Here is a 17167-nt window from a genome sequence, read left to right as displayed (position 1 = left end):
CTCGGGAGGCTGAGGCAGTAGGATTGCTTAAGCCCAGGAGTATGAGGTTGCTGTGAGCTAGGCTGACGCCACGGCACTCACTCTAGCCCGGGCAACAGAGTGAGACTTTGTCTCAAAAAAAAAAAACATTTCTAGAATTTCATATAAATGTATTATAGTTTTTCTTTTCATCAGCATAATTTTTGTAAGCAATTTTATTAAGGCTTAATTTACACACAACCAACTGAATCTATTTAGAGTGTTCAATTCAATGAGTTTTGACCATGGTATACATCCTCAAACAACCACCATAATCGAGATACTGAACATTTCCATCACCTCCAAGAGATTCCTTGCACCCCTTTGCAATCTGTCCCACTTCATGTATTCTACACTCTTTTTGTATTTGACTTCTTTGACTTAGCATAACAACTTTGAGACTGCTCCTTTTGTATCTATCAGTTCATTCCTTTGTATTACTAAGAAATATTCTATTACAATCATGTGCTACATAATGACATTTCGGTCAGCAATGAACCATACAGACCACAGAAGTTCAATAAGATTATAATGGAGCTGAAAAATCCTTACAGCCTAATAACATCTTGATTATCCTGACTCTGTGTAGGCTCCAGGCTAATGTATGTGTGTATCTTAGTTTTTAACAAAGTTTAAAAACGAAGAAAACAAATTTTTAAATTAAAAAAAAGCTTAGAGAATAAGGATATAAAGAAAATATTTTTGCATAGTGGGACAATGTGCTTGTGTTTTAAGCTAAGTGTTATTACAAATTAAAAAATTAAAAGTAGGATGGGGGGCCGGGTGCGGTGGCTCACGCCTGTAATCCTAGCACTCTGGGAGGCCGAGGTGGGCGGATCGTTTGAGCTCAGGAGTTCGAGACCAGCCTGAGCAAGAGCGAGACCCCATCTCTACTAAAAATAGAAAGAAATTATATGGACAGCTAAAAATATATATAGAAAAAATTAGCCGGGCATGGTGGTGCATGCCTGTAGTCCCAGCTACTCGGGAGGCTGAGGCAGTAGGATCGCTTGAGCCCAGGAGTTTGAGGTTGCTGTGAGCTAGGCTGACGCCACGGCACTCACTCTAGCCGGGGCAACAGAGTGAGACTCTGTCTCAAAAAAAAAAAAAAAAAAAAAAAAAGTAGGATGGGGAAAATAAAAGTTAAAAAGTTACAGTGAAATACAGTTAATTTATTATTGAAGAAAATTAATTTTTTATAAATTTAGTATAGCCTAAGTGTACAGTGTTTATAGAGTCTACATTTCTTCAGCAATGTCCTAGGCCTTGACATTCACTCACCACTCACTCACTCACTGACTCACTCAGATCAGCTTAGGTGCCCTATACAGATACATCATTCTTTATCTTTTATACTATATATTTACTGTACGTTTTCAATGTTTAGATGCACCGATATTTACCATTGTGTAAGAGTTGCCCACAGTATTCTGCACAGTAACATGCTGTACAGGTTTGTAGTCTAGGAGCATGTATATCATATAGCCTGGGTGTGTAGTAGGATATACCATCTAGGTTGGTGAAAGAACACTCTCAAGATGTTCACACAATGAAATTGCCTAAGGATGCTTTTCTCAGAACATATCCCTGTTAAGTGATGCATAGCTGTACAGGGAAATTCCACACTTTGCTTATTCACTCACCTGTTAACGGTTACTTGAGTTGCTTCCACTTTGGGTCTACTGTGAATAAAGCTGGCATGAACATTAGTGTACAAGTCTGTTTTGTGAACAGATGTTTTCATTTCTATGTTATAAATAACTAGGAGTCTAACAGCTGAGTTGTAAGGTAACATATATGTTTTAACTTTTTGCCAGCCTGGGTAACATAACCAGACCCCTTTTCTACAAAAAAAAAAAAAAGAAAAGAAAAAAAATAGCTGGGCGTGGTGATGCATGCCTGTTGTCTAAGTTACTCAGGAGGCTGAGGCAGGAGGATCACTTGAGCCTAGGAGTAGGAGGATACAGTAAGCTATGATCGTGCTACCGCATTCCAGCATGGGCAACATATTGAGACCCCATCTCTACAAAAAAATTAATAAAAAAAAAACTTTTTGAAGAAATTGCCTGTTTTCCAAAGTGGTTGCATCACCTTAAAATTCTGCTAGTAAAGTATGAGAATTCCACTCGCTCCACATCCTCACCAGCCCTTGGTAGTGCCAGAATTTCATTTTAGGGTATGTGAGAGGCTCTCATTATCTTGATTTTCATTGTTTCAGTAAGTAAACACTTAGTAGACAAAATTGTTAGCAGTGTGAAAACAGGTCATATAATCTATTTGGTATTTAGTGAAATCCCAGTTCTGTGTTCCTCTAGATGCTTCAACCACATGTTCCATAAAGGGCTCTCTTCAGGTAGATGCATCAATACTCTGAAGGCGTAATTGTTAACTTTTTTTCTTTCTTTGAGAAAGGGTCTTGCTCTGTCATCTAGACTACAGTACAATGGCATCATCATAGCTCAGTGCAACCTCAAGCTCCTGGGCTCAAGGGCTCCTCCTGCCTCAGCCTCCTGAGTACCTGGGAGGATAGGTGCATGCCACCAGGTCTGGCTAATTTTGCTTTTTTGTAGAGACGAGGTCTTGCTCTTGCTCAGGCTGGTCTTGTAACCCCTGACCTCAAGTCATTCTGATTTTTCTATTTTTTTGTAGAGATGGGGTCTCGCTCAGACTGATCTTGAACTCCTGACCTCAAGCAATCTTCTGGCCTTAGCCTCCCAGAGTGTTAGAATTACAAGCATAAGCCACCACACCCACCCAATTGTTAACCTTACAGTCAAAGTTAGGCAATTAAAATCCTCCAAAATCAATTCCAGACTTGACTCTAACCAAAAGAGCCATTCCAGGAAGAGGATATAGAGTTTACTAGATCTTATGCCCTGTTATAAAGGATGGGAATATCCCCAAAATATTTAAGACAGTTCACATATATTAAATACTACTAATTTCAAGGACAAGAGCCCATTTCTAACATTCCTCATATAAAATCTTTAGAGCTAATAGGAATAGCTTCTGAAGTGCTTATAGTAGTTGCTTCGGGTGCGTGGCCCTTCTGATTAAATGCTAGCAGATAACCCCTAGAATGTAAGTTCTTGTTAAATAACATATTTAGGGGGCCAGGCGCAGTGGCTCAAGCCTGTAATCTTAGCACTATGGGAGGCTGAGGCAGGCGGATTGTTTGAGCTCCGGAGTTCGAGACCAGCCTGAGCAAGAGTGAGACCCCATCTCTACTACAAAAAATAGAAAGAAATTAGCTGGACAACTAAAAATACATATAGAAAAAAATTGGCGGGGCGTGGTGGCACATGTCTGTAGTCCCAGCTACTCGGGAGGCTGAGGAAGAAGGATTCCTTGAGCCCAGATGTTTGAGGTTGCTGTGAGCTAAGCTGACGCCATGGCACTCTAGCCTGGGCAACAGAGCGAGACTCTGTCTCAAAAAAAAAAAAAAAAAAAACAACCTCACACCTGTTAGGATGGCTATTGTCAAAAAGAGATAAGAAGTGTGGATGAGGATGTAATGCAAAGGAAACCCTAATTCACTGCTGGTGGGAATGTAAAGTAGTATTTTCATTAGGAAAAAGGAAAAAGTTCCTCAAAAAATTAAAACTACCGAACTGCCATATGATCCAGTAATCCCACTTCTGGGCATATATCCAAAGGAAATGAAATCAGTAGTCAAAGAGATACCTACACTCCCATGTTCAAGGCAGTATTTTTCACAATAGCCATGATATGAAACCAACCTAAGTGTCCATCAGCAAATGAATGGATAAAGAAAATGTGTCATATAAACACAATGAAATATTACTCGCCCTTTAAAAAGATGGAAATCCAAGCCAAGCATGGTGGCTCATGCCTGTAATCCCAGCTACTCAGGAGGCTGAGGTGGAATGATGGCACAAGGCCAGGAGTTTTAGATCTAGTTTCTTTTTTTTTTGTTGTTGTTGAGACAGAGTCTCACTTTGTTGCCCAGGCTAGAGTGAGTGCCGTGGCGTCAGCTTAGCTCACAGCAACCTCAGACTCCTCGGCTTAAGCGATCCTACTGCCTCAGCCTCCCGAGTAGCTGGGACTACAGGCATGCGCCACTATGCCCGGCTAATTTTTTCTATATAGATTTTTAGTTGTCCATATAATGTCTTTCTATTTTTAGTAGAGACGGGGTCTCGCTCAGGCTGGTCTCGAACTCCTGACCTTGAGCAATCCACCCGCCTCGGCCTCCCAGAGTGCTAGGATTACAGGCGTGAGCCACCGCGCCCGGCCTAGATCTAGTTTCTTAAAAAAAATTTTTTTAATTAGCTGGGCACAGTGGCATCTGCCTATACTCCCAGCTATTCAGGAGGATTGCTTGAGCCCAGGAGTTTGAAGCTACAGTGAGCTAGATGACTGTGAAACTGAACACCAGCCTAGATGACAGAGCGAGACCCCATCCCTTTAAAAAAATAAAATAAAATAAAATAAAAAGATGGAAATCCTGTCATTTGCAGTAACATCAATGAACCTGGAGAACATTACATCAAGTGAAATAAGCCAGATACAGAAAGACAAATACTGCGTTACCTCACTTGAACTCTCCTTCTCTGGCTGAATGTTACAAACAAACAAAAAAGTTGAACTCACAGAAGTAAAGTAGAATGGTGGTTACCAGGGTGGGCTGGGGGAGATAATTGGTCAAAGGATACAAAATTTCAATTAGATAGGAGGAATAAGTTCAAGAGACCTGTACATTACTTGATGTTCTAATGATACTGAAGAAAGAGATCTACTGTACAATTTGGTGACTATAGCTAATAACAATGTGTTGCATTCTTTAAAATCACTAAGAGTAGATTTTAATTAAGTGTTCTCACCACAAAAAAATGAGGTAATTCATATGTTAATTAGCTCTATTTAGCTGTTCCACACAATGTATATTTTGAAGCATGTTGTACATAAATATAATTTTGTCAATTTAAAAATAAAAAAAATCACTGCAGAAAATTTTCATCTACAGACCAATTAAATGAGAACATATAAACATTATTGAATCTTACAATCTATTGTCTATCTTGACTTTTATTTAGGTTTGCTATAAATTCAGCAAAATTTTGTAATTTTTAGTGTTCAAGACTTTCATGTATTTCACAAAGTTTATTCCCTAAGAGTTTCGTGTTCAGCAATAAGGAAAATATTTTTTAAAATTTAATTTATAGTTGTTCATATCTAGAAGACAAAAAATACAATTGAAATTGTATTGACTTTGTATCCCATTAACTGTATAAACTTCCATATTATTTCTAGTAGCTTTTTCAAAGACTCCTTAGGATTCTCTACATAAATGATAGTGTGATCTACAAATAAAGACAGCTTTACTTTACCAATTTAAGTATTTTTTTTTTTTTGCCGTTATTGAACTGGCTAGGACCTCCAGAATAATACTGAATATCAGTGGTCAGAGTAGGCAATCTTGCCTTGATCTAAATCCTAGGGGAAAAGATTTCAGTCATTTACCACTAAATATAATGTTAAATACATTTTCCTACATGTCCTTTATCAGGATGAAGAAGTTTCCACCTCTTCCTAATTTGTTGAGTGTTTCAATCACAAATGAATATGGAACTTTGTCAAATGCTTTTCTGCATTTGTAAAAATAATACACTGGCGTCTCCCCCTCTTATTCTGATAGTATGGTGAACTACCTTGATTGATTTTTAAATATTAAACTAACCTTGTATTTCTGGCATAAACCCCACCTGATGGCAATACATATTCATAAAAAGACATTTACACAGTTTTCTTTTTCTGTAATATTTTCATTTGATTTTGCTATCAGGATAAATGCTAGCCTCATAACATGAGAAGTACTCTCTCATTTTTTATTTTTGTAAGAATTTGTGAAGGATTGCTATTATTTCTTCCTTAAATGTTCAGAGAATATTCCAATGATGTCATCTGGACCTAGAGTTTTCTTTGTTTTAAATTATGAATTATATTTTGTTAATAGATAAGGTTACCAAAATTTTTCTGTTTCCTTGAATTCATTTTGATAGATCACATCTTAGAAAGATGTCAATAAAGAAAGATGTCAATTAAGAAAGCGTGTCCATTTCATCTAAGTTGCAAAATTTACTGACACAAACTTATTTTATTCCCATACTGTTTTATACCTGTAGAATCTTGTAGGGATTTAAAATTAGTTTTTAAAAAAATTAAATTAACTGGGTTTCTAAAATACATTGAGGCCGGGCGTGGTGGCTCACGCCTGTAATCCTAACATTCTGGGAGGCTGAGGCGGGAAGATCGCTCGAGGTCAGGAGTTCGAGACCAGCCTAAGCAAGAGCGAGACCCCGTCTCTACTAAAAATATAAAGAAATGATTTGGACAGCTAAAATATATATAGAGAGAAAATTAGCCAGGCATGGTGGTGCATGCTTGTAGTCCCAGCTACTTGGAAGGCTGAGGCAGGAGGATTGCTTGAGCCCAGGAGTTTGAGGTTGCTGGGAGACAGGCAGATGCCACGGCACTCTAGCCCGGGCAACACAGTGAGACTCTGTCTCAAATTTTTTTTTTTTTAAATAAAAATAAAAATAAATAAATAAAACAAAATACATTGAGACATACATGTTTTTCAAATAATCAGGTTTTTGTTTCACTGATTTTTATCTATTGTCTGTCTCCCTTCACTGATTTCCACTCAACTTTTTCCCACTTTTATTTATCTTTGTTTTAATCTGCTCATGTTTCTGATGGTAGAAGCTTAGATAATTGATTTTAGATCTTTCTTCTGCTCCTAATATGAAAATTTAAAGCTACAAATTTCTCTATAACCACAATTTTAGCTTCACCCCTTGATATTTTGCCAAGGTTTCGGACTGAGATTTTATGGGCCCAAGATTGTTTGCTTCCCAAAAACATGATGAAAAGAAAGCCCCAGATCAAAGTAAGTCCAGCCAGAATTGTTGAAGAGTACTACCAGACATAATTAGGTCCAGAAATAGTGCAATCATTTCTGGGACATGGGAGCAGTAACAATTTGGACTAAATCAAAATGACTGTAAGTTAATGTACTTGCAAAACACATATATAACACCATCAATTCAACACATATCCTTCTTAACTGCCCTGAAGAAAAAATATTCCATTATAATAAATTCAAATATTAATAATACCACATTTGATATATACATTCAACTACCTTCCTTTCCCTTCCTTACCTCAAGGCTTTTAAATTGATAATTGATTAGCTCAGTGTACAAAGCACATTGCACACCAATGGCATGACTGTAGGGGTGAAACATATTTCTTACTCTATTTTAGTCACTGATTCTGTATCTTACCAACACAAAAATTACTATAGATCTTACTAAATTAAGATTCAGAAGACTAATCTGATAGCTTGTGCCAGAAAAGCATTTTTATTGATATACTTAGTCTCAGTAACACAAATACATTCCAATCACAGAAATAAAGGCTACAATTATTTAAGTTATTTGGCTCTAAATTACCTTCATAATTTGCTTCATGGCTTTTTTTGTTTTTTAAGGCAGAGTGTCGCTCTGTTGCCCTGGCTAGAGTGCCACAGTGTCAGCCTAGCTCACAGTAACCTCAAACTCCTGGGCTCAAGAGCTCATCCTGCCTCAGTTTCCCCAGTAGCTGGGACAACAAGGCACATGCCACCACACCCAGCTAATTTTTCTATTTTTGGTAGAGACGGTGTCTCACTCTTGCTCAGGCTGGCCACTTGGTTTTATTAAATAGAAGTACAACATACAATATCACAGCAACTGTACATTTGGCCCCAGAGCCCTGTAGAAGTGTCATTGCATAAAGATTGCTTCATAGTTCCAGGAGGATAAAAATATGACTAGTCTCCTGTTTTCATCAAGTATACAATCTTACATAATGTTCCAATTTAATCCATCATGCAAAAACAATTTCTTTTTTCTGAAGGGGATACGGAGGGAGGGAGGGGCAAAAACAATTTTTTTTTTTTTTTTGAGATAGTCTCACTCTTGCCCAGGCTAGAGTGCCGTGGCGTCAGCCTAGCTCACAGCAACCTCAAACTCCTGGGCTCAAGCCATCCTATCATCTCAGCCTCCCAAGTAGCTGGGACTACGAGCATGTACCACCATGTCCGGCTAATTTTTTATATACATATTTTTAGTTGTCCAGCTAATTTCTTCTACTTTTTTAGTAGAGACGAGGTCTCGCTCTTGCTCAGGCTGGTCTCGAACTCCTGAGCTCAAACGATCCGCCCACCTCGGCCTCCCAGAGTGCTAGGATTACAGACGTGAGCCACCATGCCCAGCCGAACAGTTTTAATGTCCTAATTCAGCAACATTTTTATGTGAATTATACATAGTAACATGATTTGAGATCAGCTCAAAATCCAAACCCTTAAAATGTTTGCCTCAAAAAATGTAATACGTACATACTTCTTTATACATGAAAACTAAATGTCACGCATTTGAAGCTCAACCATTCAATTCTTACAACTTTCTTAACAAGTTCTCAAAAATAAATGTTCCCAAAACTTCTGGTACAAGAAGTCTAAGATTACACAGTACACAAAACATTAAAAGGGAGACAGGAGTACAAGAGGAGGGGAAGCACAGGAGAAGGGGGAAGATGGGGATCTCCCAGTGTATTTACAGCTCTATGCTAACTAGACCACATTACTTTCTAAGCTATTCTCAATCCTGGCTACTCAGCAGAATCACCTCCTGAGATGCCCTAAAAATGAGATGCTCTGGCTATAACCCAAATCTACCAACCTAGAATCTTTGAGGGAAAAGGACCAGATTATCTCCATTGTTTAAAGCTCCTCTAGTAATTAATATGCATGGCCAGCCAGGCCAAGAATTTTCAAATAGGAAGCCTACTATTTAGTCTCAATAAAAAAAAAAAAGAAAGAAAGAAAAAAAATACCTTGATCTGCTGTCTTCGTAGCATGGCAAGTTCTCTCATATCTCGGAATGGCTGTAGTAAATACTGATAGAGCTCCGTAGTAGCTTCTGCGAGGCTGCTGTAGGCTTCGTCCTCCATCTGATACAAGTCCAGAAGCTCCACCATGCTCTCTGTATTCTTGTGCTTATCCAAGAGCTGTGGAACAAGAAAGTTTCACTAGTAAGAAAACAAATTATAATAACCTATAAACACTTGCTTTGAACTCCCTATCATTTTGGGACTTTGGAACCCTAAAACACAGAAGCAAGGGGGAACTAACGGCACTGCTTTCTTTTTATCACTGTCTCTGTGCCTCAAGTGTCTCACTATTGAAGACCACTGCCCTGAATCATTCTTTTGGGGCTTGAAACTACCTACCTAGGCTTAACCCTTTAAAACTTTTTCCATCATCTATTAGTCTCCAAATTGATTAGAAAATCTTTAAAAATAACTCTTTAAAAAGCCACCTCATTGCTCATTTACAAAGTAGTTTATCAGTTCTTGCAATATTATCTTAATTTTCCCCCAAATCTTCTTGCCACTTCTTTCCTCATCCCAATTTGGAACACTTCCTCAATAACTTCATTCGATTCCTACCTATCACATTCTTCCAAATCAAGGTCAACAACAACAACAACAACAACAAAACCCTGGGAGAGAATGGGTGCATACATACATAATGAGTGCGATGCGCACTGTCTAGGGGATGGACACGTTTGAAGCTCTGACTTAGGGGTTGGGGGGACATGGGCAATATACATAACCTAAACTTTTTACTCCCACAATATGCTGGAAAAAAAAAAAAAAACCCTCACCTCTACTGAAGAGTTTAAGACTGGCTATAATAGATGTTTATAACTCTCTTTGCATTCCTTGGTACCCATGTATGATATGCATGTGTGTGTACACGTGTGTACATTCATTCCTTTAAATCTCAACTGTTGACTGAGCATCTAATGTATGTGAGACATTGGCCTAGGAGCTGGGCATCCAAATACACGATCCTGGTCCTCATAGAGCTTACAGTGAATAAAGAGAAGCCAAACATGTTTTGTAAAAATTTCAAGCTGTGAAATATTATGAATATTACAAATAAACATTTAAAAAGAACAAAATCAATACCATTTAAAACCTAGGGTCCTATGAAGAGGTGGGGAGATACTAGTAAACTATGACCTAGCTTTGAGTAGGTAGAGAAAAAAGGCTATCCAAAGAAACTTTATTTAAAAAACTGAAAGAACTATGTAGCAAGACAATACATTCACATACTTACACTTGGTCTCCGCCTTCCCAGGGACATTATTACCTCTCCAAAAGCATAAAATTCTTCTATTCCTTCTCACACCTATAGTTTCCATTACTATCTTCCTACTTTCTTACTTTTAGCTATCACATCATTTTATATGTACAATTATGCTGAATTTAGAGTTCAGATTCATTTCCTGTCCAGGTTTTTGGCACAATGTGCAGCAGCGCCTACACCCTTAGTTAATGATACAATAGGCAGAAAACAATCATCATAAATCAGATAATCTACATTAAAGTGCTTTCATAACAAGTGCTATACAAATATTTGCTATCATTCTGTTTTTATAAGGCCCCTGTAATCCCAACTTTCAAAGATAATATGGAGATTTTCCACTTCTGGTATTTCCCCTTCTGGTATTGGCCGAGTAGTTCTATCAGATCAACTTTCTCACCGAGAATAACCACAAACCTTGGGGCAAAATATTATAGAACTACCTGGAGGTGCTACAGAGTGACCAAAGTAGGCAGAAACTAGAGGGGTCATCAACAATCCCTTGGAAGCAGGAAGGACCTGATTTTTTATTCATGGCTTTCAGCCTGAGGATATGTCCCAATGGGTCCTAAAAAGAGGGAAGAGGTGTGGCTAAAACTCAGAAACCCACAGTCTTGCTGGCTTGAGGACAGATTTCAGGACAACCACAAAACTAGAAAATGAGGGAGCAATGCTGAAAAGGAGACAGTCCAAGAAGTGGAAACCCCAAATTTGTATATAAACTCTCCTCAAATCTCTGGCTGATCACTGGATCCACACACAGGATAGGTTCTAAGCAATCTAGGTAAAATTTAAGAATAAAAACTTAATATTTCAGCTGTTGCCTTCTACAAAAGAGGTGGAGTCTGCCGTTTGAATCCAATCAACTTGACTGCCTGCTAAAAACAAAACTGTAAAAATCAATACTCTGGGGGAATGTAACAGCATCCAGAGAATCTAACAATGTATCTCATTCAGAATGTCCAGGATATAATACAAAATTAACAGACCTATAAGAAAACAAACATAATACTCAAAAAGCAGTCAATGGAGACCAACCTCAGGATTAAACAGATTAGGATATAGCAAAGATTTCAAAGCAGTTATTACAATGATGTCAATGTACGTAAAGGAAATATACTCATAAAGAATGAACAAATTGAAAATCTCAAAGTAGAAGCTGAAACTAAAAAAATAAAAGGATATCTTACACCTGAAAAATACAATACCTAAAATTAGGCGACGGCGGCGGCAAAAAATAAAATTAAATTAAATTAAATTAAAAATTCACTGGACAAGTATACAGTATGGTAGTATTGAGAGTCAGTAAACGTGCAGATAAATTCAGAAAATTATCCAATCTGAAACAGAAAAAATAAAGCCTTAGGGACTTGTGGGACAGTATTAAAAGGTATTAACATACATTTAATTGGAGTTCCAGAAGAAAAAACGGATCAGAAAAATTATTTCAAGAAATATCCCTTGGCCGGGCGCGGTGGCTCACGCCTGTAATCCTAGCACTCTGGGAGGCCGAGGCGGGTGGATTGCTCAAGGTCAGGAGTTCGAGACCAGCCTGAGCGAGACCCCGTCTCTACTAAAAATGGAAAGACATTATATGGACAACTAAAAATCTATATAGAAAAAATTAGCCGGGCATAGTGGCTCATGCCTGTAGTCCCAGCTACTCGGGAGGCTGAGGCAGTAGGATCACTTAAGCCCAGGAGTCTGAGGTTGCTGTGAGCTAAGCTGACGCCACGGCACTCACTCTAGCCTGGGCAACAAAGTGAGACTCTGTCTCAACAACAAAAAAAAAAAAAAAGAAATATCCCAAATTTGGTGAAAGACTAATTTAAATATTCATGAAAAGCTCTGAGAACCCCAAGAAAATAAATGCAAAAAGTTACCCACAACTAAGCTTATCATAGTCAAACTACTGGAAATCAAAAATAAAAGAAAATTGTCTGAAAACAGTGAGAGAAAAACAACATTCAAGAGGAACAAGCATACCAATGAATGCTGACTTCAAATATCAAGAGAGAACAGAAGGGAAAAAAAACAAAACACACCTGTCAACCGAGAATTCCACTCAAGAAAATATACTTCAAGAACAATGATAAAATAAACATATTCCCAGATAAATGAAAACTAAGAACTCATCACCAGTAGACAGACACTGTAAGAAAATGTTTTCTTTTTTAAAAAAAGTTATGAAGGTTGAAGGGAAATGATATAGATGGCAACTCAGATCTTCAGAAAAGAATAAAGACTATTGTAAACGGTAAATAAACAAGTAGACTATTTTTCCTCTCAGTTTCTATATATATGAGTGTTTAAGGCAAAAATTATAAAACTATATTATGAAGTTTATACTGTATGTGACTATAATACATATTATGACACCTATAGCACAAACGACAGGGGTGGAGATGAATCTAACCCGACACACACATGTTCTTACATTTAACATGAAGTGGTACAATATTAACTTTAACTATGGTATAATGCCTATGACAAACACTAAAAGAATTCAAGAAATTTATAGCCATAAACCCAATAGATTAAAGTTATATTCTAAAAGTATTAAACTAACTCAAAAGAAGGCAGGGAAGAGAAGAAAAGAGAAATAAAAACCAGAGAATATTTTTATGTACATACCTGAAACCAAAAAAACAAACCAGAGGATACAAACAGAAAATAGTCCTAAATCCAAACTTGTCAAGATTTACATCAAATGTAAGTGAACTTATCTAATTTAAACGCAGAGATTATCAAAATAGATTAAAAAAAAAAAGCAAGTCCCAAGTATGTGCTGCCTACAAGAGATGAATTTTAAACACAAAAACACAATCACTTCTCAGTCTTTTAGCTAAGATTAAGTGTAGTACAAAGACATAAATAAGTTGAAAGCAAACAGGAAAGCCTAACAAAGCTGGAGTGACTGTATTAACATCAAATAGACTGCAAAATACAGAGTATTACTGGAGGTAATGTGGAACATTCCATAAAGACAAAACAGTCAATTCACTGGGAAGATATAACATATGCATGTGTACCTACCAATAGAGCTTCAAAGAACATGAAGTAAAAATGGAACAAATTTAAAAAGGGAAGCAAAGACAAAGCACATATTCAGGGCAACTTGAATCTGTGCTCCTGGGTTGCAAAAGCAAAAAAAAAAAAAAGAAGCAAACAGTCCACTTGCTCAAGGCTTCTTGGGCATGGCTCCAGGTTATGGTCCTCAAATTTGTCTCAGAATAAATCTCTTTAAAATTAAAAAAAAAGGAAAAAAAAAAAGCAAATTCACAATCTGAGTTAAAGATTTTAACATATCTCTTTCAGCAATTGATAGAACTAAAAAAAATTCAGTAAAAACAAAGATAATCTGAACTGGCCTATATCTATTCAAGAAACTGAATCAATAACTAATAACCTTCCAAAAGCGTCAGGCCCAGACAGGTTAACCAGTTGAGTTCTACCAAATATTTAAGGAAGAAATACCAAATGCTCTACAATCAATCTCTTCCAGAAAACAGAAGCAGAGGTAATACTTTCTAACTCATTCTACGAGGCCATCATTAGCATACTACGAAAAACAGACAAAGGCACTTCAAGAAGGAGAATCTACAGATCCTTCCCATTATTTCTGTGTCCCAGCCACAGGATCTCCTTGTACGCTCCTTCCCTGGGGATTTCATTCGCACTTGCTTCTTCCTCTGCCTGGACACTCTTTGCTCAGATATCCACAGATATGGCTCCCTCACTTCCTTCAGGTCCCTGCTCAGATGCTATCTTCTCATTGGGGAATCTCTTGGACAATCCTATGTAAAACAGCTGGCTTCTCACCACCACCATTACTCCTCTCCCTCTTCCTCCATGTACTTTTTTCTGTAGCACTCCTCACCATCTAACATACTACATATTTACTTGTTTCTTTATTGTCTACATGTTCTTACCAACACTGCAATATAAGCTCCATTAGGGTAAGAACTTTGCTTTGTTCACTGCTGTATCCCTCAGCAACTAGAATAGTACCTGGCATATGGACACTCAACAAATGCTTGTTGTGAAAAATCAAGAAAGAAAAGCTATAGACCAACAGCTCAAATGAACACAGACACAAAAATCCTCAATAAAATATTAGCAAATTAAATCTAACAATGTGTAAGAAGAATTATATACTACAACCGAATGTGATTTGTTCCAGGTACACAAGGCTTGCTCAACATTCGAGAATCAATTAATGTAATCTATCACTGTGGTTCCCAACCGCTGGGGGAGGCTGAAGCAGGAGGCTCTCTTGAGCCCAGGAATCTGAGGCTGCAGTGAGCTAGGATCACACCACTGCACTCCAGCCTGGGTCACAGAATAAAACCCTGCCTCAAAAAAATAAAAAATAAAATTTTTTTAAAAGGGTGAAAAAAATGAGTAGAAAATGGAAAAGGTTCACAGAAACAATTTCTAAGGAAATGAATATTCATTCATAAGAGAAATGCAAAACAAACTAAAATTTCACAGATAAGATGAAAAAGCTTTTGAAAATATATGGTTGTTGAAGAGAATGCAGAAACAAAACGCAACTTCCTTTGTCTGAGAGTGTAAACTGGCACATCCTCTACAGAAAGCCACTTAAAATGCACATTCCCTTTGATTCAGCAATTTCTTACAGAAAGATATCCTAAGATGTACTTGCACATATAGGCAAAGATATGCTATTTTAATAGCAATTAAGTAGCAATTCTACTGAAGTATTACATAACACTAAAAGATACATAGCCTCTTAACAGAAAAAAAAACAGATATAACAGAGTAGATAGTATGCTACCATTTGAGTTTTTTACAAGCTCTATTTTTGTTAGAGGATAAAAAATTACATCTAGATAGGAGAAATAATTCTAGTGTTCTATAACACTTTAGGATGACTATAGTTAACAGTGATAAATTATACAGTTTCAAATAGCTTGGAGGATACTGAATGTTCCCAGCACAAAACAATAAATGTTTGAAATGGATATGCTGATTACCCTGATCTGATCACTATACATTAATATGTGTGGAAACATCACTATGTACCCCATAAAATGTACAATTATTATGTATCAAAATAAAATAAATTTTAGGCCATACACGGTGGCTCACGCCTGTAATCCTAGCACTCTGTGAGGCCGAGGCGGGAGGATCGCTTGAGCTCAGGAGTTCGAGACCAGCCTGAGCAAGAGCGAGACCCCGTCTCTACTAAAAATAGAAATTAGCTGGATAACTAAAAATCTATAGGAAAAAAAAAAAAAAATAGCTGGGCATGGTGGCACCTGCCTGTAGTCCCAGCTACTCGGGAGGCTGAGGCAGAAGGATTGTTTGAGCCCAGGAGTTTGAGGTTGCTGTGAGCTAGGCTGACGCCATTGCACTCTACCCCAGGCAACGGAGTGAGACTCTTGTCATTCATTAATTCACAAATAAATAAATATAAAACAAATTTTAAAGTTGATATCTACAGATCTTTGTGACACTATCTGAAAGATAAACTCTTAGGGGTGGCTGCCATTGAGAAGGGGAACCAGCAGACAGGGGAATGGGAACAGGGGGATGAAGACTTATATTTCTTATATATTCACGTATACTTTTTGAATCATCACTCATCTAGTCAATACATTTTCTTTTTAGGTAAGTTTTATACCCCATTCTTTCTCCACTTCCCCACCCCAAAGGTATTTTGGCTTATACATCAAAGAAGAAATATTAGGGCCGGGCGCGGTGGCTCACGCCTGTAATCCTAGCACTCTGGGAGGCCGAGGTGGGCGGATCGTTTGAGCTCAGGAGTTCGAGACCAGCCTGAGCAAGAGCGAGACCCCATCTCTACTAAAAATAGAAAGAAATTATATGGACAGCTAAAAATATATATAGAAAAAATTAGCCGGGCATGGTGGTGCATGCCTGTAGTCCCAGCTACTCGGGAGGCTGAGACAGGAGGATCGCTTGAGCTCAGGAGTTTGAGGTTGCTGTGAGCTAGGCTGACGCCACGGCACTCACTCTAGCCTGGGCAACAGAGTGAGACTCTGTCTCAAAAAAAAAAAAAAAGAAGAAATATTAAAGTATCCCCTTTACCACAGTATCTAAAACTACACACACAACTATTCCAAAAGATGCGGTATGAGAAGTCTGAAAATAATACATGCTTTTCTTACTGTGCCCTCCTATTTTTCAGAAGTGGCTAACTCACGTGTGGAATTGTCTCTTTTAAGCTACAATTGAAAAGTAGGATTATGAAAGTAATAGCAGCTGCCATGGAATGACCAATTTCTCATCATGAGCTCTTCTCAGGTGCTAGAAATCAGTTGTAACTGGCGGCAAAGGTGCTCACTTCCATCACAGCTTACCACCTCAAGTCTGCAGCATACTAGGAACAGAATAAACACATTAAGGAATGATGGGACAAGAAAATTGAAAAATAAATGAAGTGCAATAACAAAAATGAGTCTTTATAATGAATTATAAACTATCCTTTTACAGTTTTAAAGGTAAAAATGCCCTCTTGCAAGAAAACATACATTCACAGGAGTCCTTTATCTTTACTTGAAAAAACAACACTTTTAGATAACGATTTTCTACCAGGTTTCAGGAATAGCTGAAAAGACTAAGGGGAAAAAATGGTAGTACATCTCTCAATAGTGAAATTCCCCCCGAGTCATTTACAAGTGATCAAATGCCACAATTCAAAAGCAAGAGAACCTTCAGACACTAAGCTTCTTTGGGTTCTTCTTACAGGGACACTAAAGTAAATGTAATACAAACAGTTTAGATACTACTTTCAGCCAACACAAAAACATCAAGTTATTATATGCTTATTAATTAAATCACAATACCACTCTATACACATATGTGCAACCTGTGCAACAACTAAGGGCAGAAAATCACTTATTCTATTCAAATACTAACATATTTATAATTTCCGACATG

The 17167-nt window shown here is 37.6% G+C and overlaps 1 protein-coding gene across 1 annotated transcript in view; it reads right to left on the bottom strand.

Moving 5' to 3' along the window:
• JMY (junction mediating and regulatory protein, p53 cofactor) overlaps window positions 1–17167 on the bottom strand; it is an 81796-nt gene that overhangs the window by 48008 nt on the left and 16621 nt on the right. The window contains exon 2 of the mRNA XM_069492116.1: window positions 8920–9093. Coding sequence (XP_069348217.1) covers window positions 8920–9093 — 174 coding nt within the window. The remainder of the gene's footprint in view (window positions 1–8919; window positions 9094–17167) is intronic.

Source organism: Eulemur rufifrons, chromosome 17 (genome assembly GCF_041146395.1).
Source record: "Eulemur rufifrons isolate Redbay chromosome 17, OSU_ERuf_1, whole genome shotgun sequence".
Classification (NCBI taxonomy): Eukaryota; Metazoa; Chordata; class Mammalia; order Primates; family Lemuridae; genus Eulemur; species Eulemur rufifrons.
The sequence above is the reverse complement of the archived record's forward strand: the minus strand, read 5'-3'. Positions and strand labels throughout refer to the sequence as shown.